The sequence below is a fragment of the Gouania willdenowi genome, chromosome 12 (genome assembly GCF_900634775.1).
Source record: "Gouania willdenowi chromosome 12, fGouWil2.1, whole genome shotgun sequence".
Taxonomy (NCBI): Eukaryota; Metazoa; Chordata; class Actinopteri; order Blenniiformes; family Gobiesocidae; genus Gouania; species Gouania willdenowi.
In genome coordinates this window covers 32810151-32814718 of record NC_041055.1, presented here as the reverse complement: position 1 = coordinate 32814718, position 4568 = coordinate 32810151, and the positions used below count along the sequence as shown (strand labels likewise).

Below are 4568 nucleotides of genomic sequence, written 5' to 3'. Positions count from 1 at the left end.
ATATATATATATTTTAAAATTTATTTAATTATTTTTTTTATTTTTATTTTTTTTATTTTTTTTAGAAAAATTCCTTTTTCTGAGCTTTTTGTTCTGAAATTGAAGATTTGTGTGAAACTTGCTCATTTCAACTGTTGATTACGGATTAACAAAACAAGCTCAAAACAATAATTTTTTTTCTGATTCCAGATTGTGATAATACAAAAATATTCTGTGGGTCTAAATGCTCTAAAATGGCTGGCAGTGAATGAGTTTAACGCGTTTATTCTGACTTTTTGTTCAATAAAGTTTATATTAAAAAAATGTTGGTTGTGACGTCAGCACAACAGTTGATAGTGGTTGCCAGGTTAGGTATTTTCCTGCTGATTGTGAACTTATATATATATATAAAGAAAAACTTAACTTAGTGACCAAACAGTGAATAAAGTTAGTTAAAGGTGATATTTATGTTTTATTTGGATGATGAACGGATAATTTTGGGGGCATTTTCGAGTATATTCGACATATTTAATGCGGGGAATCGCCGGCTGTATCTGGCAACCAGCTAGGGTCAGGAACAAAGCAGTGAAATGGCGGACGGACAGAGCTGGATGATGACTGTCGTCAAACTGGAAGAAAAAGATGGAGAAGAAAAGGAAGAAGAAGAAGAAGAAATGTTGTGGAGGGAAGTGAAGCTGCGTGAGACGGACAGTGATGATGACGATGATGATGATGATGATGATGATGATGATGATGATGATGAAGGCTGTAGGAGGAAAGCTGTGTTGGAGGAGCTTCGTCATCACGACCATGTGTTGGACGGAATGTTTGCTCCAAACTTGAAGAAAAGCGTAGAAGAAGAAAGTGATGAGTTTTCAGATGTGTGCTGTGTGAAGGTTAGAACACTAATTCATCCGCTGTTAAACACACACTGGAGACTAGTTTAACTGGTGACCCACGTCATTCAGGGTTGCCAGATCAGATTGACAGTTTTCAGCCCTATCACATCTTAGAACCCGCCCATTCCAATAAAAACCAGCCCAAACCATGAAGTTGCCAGACACCCGTTTAAACCCCAATTAGAATGTTCTATCTGATGATGTCATCAACAGTGATGATGTCAGAATTCTATGCTAATGCAGTGCGACGCTGTTAGTCTGAAATTTTCAGGAAAATGTATAAATGGGACAAGGAACAGCTGATTAAGAGTTATATTAAGAAAATATATAGATGTATATATTTCATTCTTTTTCCCATCCACACTGTGGAACTTCTTGTTGATGATGTCATACTTTCTCTCAGAGTCAACAGCTCAATGTTTGACAGGTAGTCATGGTAGTTTACCGTGTTACCGTGACCGGAGCATGTTAGCTGAGTCTGCGCTCGTCGAGTGCTTTTGTATTTTATTTATGTCTTTATTTTGGACCATTTATTTATTAAAGAGACAGCTGTTTTCACATAATTGAAAACTCACCAAATGTCCTCGCTCGCTGTTTCGGCTGGGTTTTTTTTCACTACATTCAACCAACTTATGAGTCGCTGGAGCATCCACTCTCTCCACACTGTCCTCCATCTTGTAAACACTGTAGCGTGCAAACTGCTACGGGACGCAAGAGGGTCAACGTGTTCTCATTCCTTCATGTTCACAAAATTTAGTTACATTTGTTAGTTTTAATCAGTTTGAGTTTTTGTTTACGGTTAATGATTAACCAGTTAACCATTAGTAGCCCTAGTTCTGACAGCTGATCCGCTGGTCGAGAGGTTAACAAGCAGACGTATGGTTATTCTTTTTCTCATTGGTGCAGGATCTACTCACAATGGAAGCGACTCAAAGGTTTCTTTGTTTTAATGAGACTGATTATACACGACATCATCGAGGGCTGCTTAACACCCAGGTCCTCTTTAATGTAGATAAGCTTCAAAGCCACTTCATTTCTAAATAAATCCCTTCATTTGATCAGAGACAAGTGCTAATGTCCATCCTGCTACTGAGCTGTGGAGGCAGTGATGCTTTGGTCAATGTTCTGCTGGTAAACTTTGGTTCCTGACGTCCATGTGGATGTTCTATTGAAGTTGATCTCCTACTGAAGCCTAATGCTATGTCTGATCCATCTTTAACAGCCACTGTTCTTTCTCGGTAACACATTTAGAAACAGATGTTTGTTTGGTTCCTTCTTTGTTTTTAATCTCTAACTGTTCTACAGGACTCTGGAAGCCAGAACAAAGTGACACCTCAACGCAAATCTAAGAGAAAAACTTCAGCCACAGAGCAAAGAGTTCCACAGCAGAGCCAACCTAGAGGTAAAGCTAAACCACATACATGTGACCAGTGTCGAAAGACCTTCACCTGTGAATCACACCTCACTACACATCAACGCATTCATTCTGGAGAAAAACCGTTCAGTTGTGACCAGTGTGGAAAGGCTTTTAACCAGAAGGCTCATTTAATAAGTCACAGAGTCGTTCATACTGGAGTTAAAGAGTTTAAATGTGACCAGTGTGGGAAAGCTTTTGCTTTTAAGCAGAACCTGAAAACCCATCAGCTTGTTCATAGTGGAGAGAAACCTCACACGTGTGATGAATGTGGGAAGGCCTTTAGTAGGAAGAGCCACTTATTAGAGCATCAACGTATCCACAGAGATTCTAAACCATACAAATGTGAGGAATGTGGAAAGACTTTTAGTCGATCTAGAGACCTCAATCAACATGTCCTCATTCACCGTGGAATCAAAGCTCGCAGATGTGAACAGTGTGGAAAGGCTTTCACACACAGAGCATCTTTAACGAGTCACATGAAGACTCACTCTAGAGCAGAGTTGTATCGCTGTGACCACTGTGGGAAAATATATAAACAGAAACAAACCCTCACCGTACACCTGAGATCTCACACTGGACATGAAGTGTGTCCCTGTGACCAGTGCGACAAAGTTTTTACAACATATCAAGATTTGAAACGTCACCACATCAGACACTCATCAGAACGACCTCATAAATGTGACACATGTGGAAAATCTTACAAGAGCAAATTAGGCTTTCGGCTCCACCAACAAGTTCATGAGAAGAATGTTTACAGATGTGACGAGTGTGGGAAGACCTTCAGCACTTCATCTGTTCTCCACTCACATCTCTGTGTGGATGGAGACATGGAGCAGGAATCATCTTCAGATCCCAGCGACACACGGATGGTGACGACACCTTCTGGTTCCAGTGTTGGACTGAAGAACCCAGAGATCAGGCTGCACAGGATTCCAACATAAACCTGCTGTCAGCTGGAAAATGGACACCAACAGTTCAGGAAGTTGTTGATCTTTGAAGGTGTGGTCTGAAAGAAAAGATCAATACAATGATCGGTTGGAAAGGAAGCAGGAAGAAGTTTCCCTTTGTTCACTTTCTATACAGGATATACATTCTATAGCTTCTGTATTCATACATGATGTATATGAAGAATGATTCACATTATTATTATTTCTCTATAAAAGCAAGTTCTGTGTGTGTGTCTGCATGTGTGTGTGTTTGTGGAGCGAATTTCTCCGGAACGCGGTGTCTGTTTCGACCTGTAACTTTTTTTTAACAGCTTCTACATAACCCGAGTGTGTGCATCCATTATTTTGGACTTCATTGGTGATTTCAAAACGTTTATTTTAATTTTATTTCACCCGGACGGCACATTTCATCTTTGCCCAGAAGTGAAACCTATTCAGCTTTTGACCTCAGTGTGAGGGGGCGTCTAAATAGCTGCACTCACACTGATATACTAGCAAAGCTCTCAAGTCTCACACATTTCAACCTGATGTGAGTCACTGGGTGCATGCACATGTGTGTGTGAGCCCACGGAGGAGTAGCGAGAGTCACACACACACACACACACACACACACACCATGTTTCCTTTGGAAGTGTGAGCTACACACATGATTTATAAATAAAGTTATTCTCAGTCTGCTCGCTAAGTTACATCTGTTTGAATATTAATTACTAACCATGGATGACAATCACCCCTGCACCAAGAAATGTTAAATGCTAAATAAATAGTTCTATTTGTATGTCTCTCATCAGATTCTACCTAAACCGCAGCATTGGTGCAAACTTTATCATTTTATTATATTCATGTCCCGTAGAATTAAACCAGATAAATCACACACACTATTTTACTTTGAACTCACACATAAACCATTTATAACACTACAGAGTACAGAGTATGTACACCTCTTTGTACATCCAACCTTCAAACACACACTCATTTGGACATAATTGACAACTTAAGCTGATATTTGGACTTTCTTAGAAATCTATGTTTATGATTCTTTTGAAATACATAAAAATCCCGAACTATTCTTTTGTTCTAATGCCGGTGGTTCATTCATATACATTAATGTATATAAGTCCCTCCTTTGTCCTATAGACCCCTATACAAATGGAAACGATCACTGAGTGTACCCAGCCAATAGGCTTCCACTTCCTGTTTTTGAGACTGTCAATCAAAGTGAATGTGGAACTGTGCACGGCAAGAAGGCCACGCGCCACAACAGCAAACAGGTAAATATGATTTTGGCTCTTACCTGATCCAGAGATCTATATCAATGCGACCTTG

At 39.7% G+C, this 4568-nt stretch overlaps 1 protein-coding gene across 1 annotated transcript; it reads left to right on the top strand.

The window, feature by feature from the left end:
- Nucleotides 1-593: 593 nt before the first annotated feature.
- LOC114472960 (zinc finger protein 70-like) lies at nt 594-4044 on the top strand. The gene is made up of 4 exons (XM_028462278.1): nt 594-691; nt 725-875; nt 2184-2577; nt 4034-4044. Exons 1-4 carry the CDS (start codon nt 594-596, stop codon nt 4042-4044), a joined length of 654 nt encoding a protein of 217 aa, XP_028318079.1.
- Nucleotides 4045-4568: the final 524 nt, after the last annotated feature.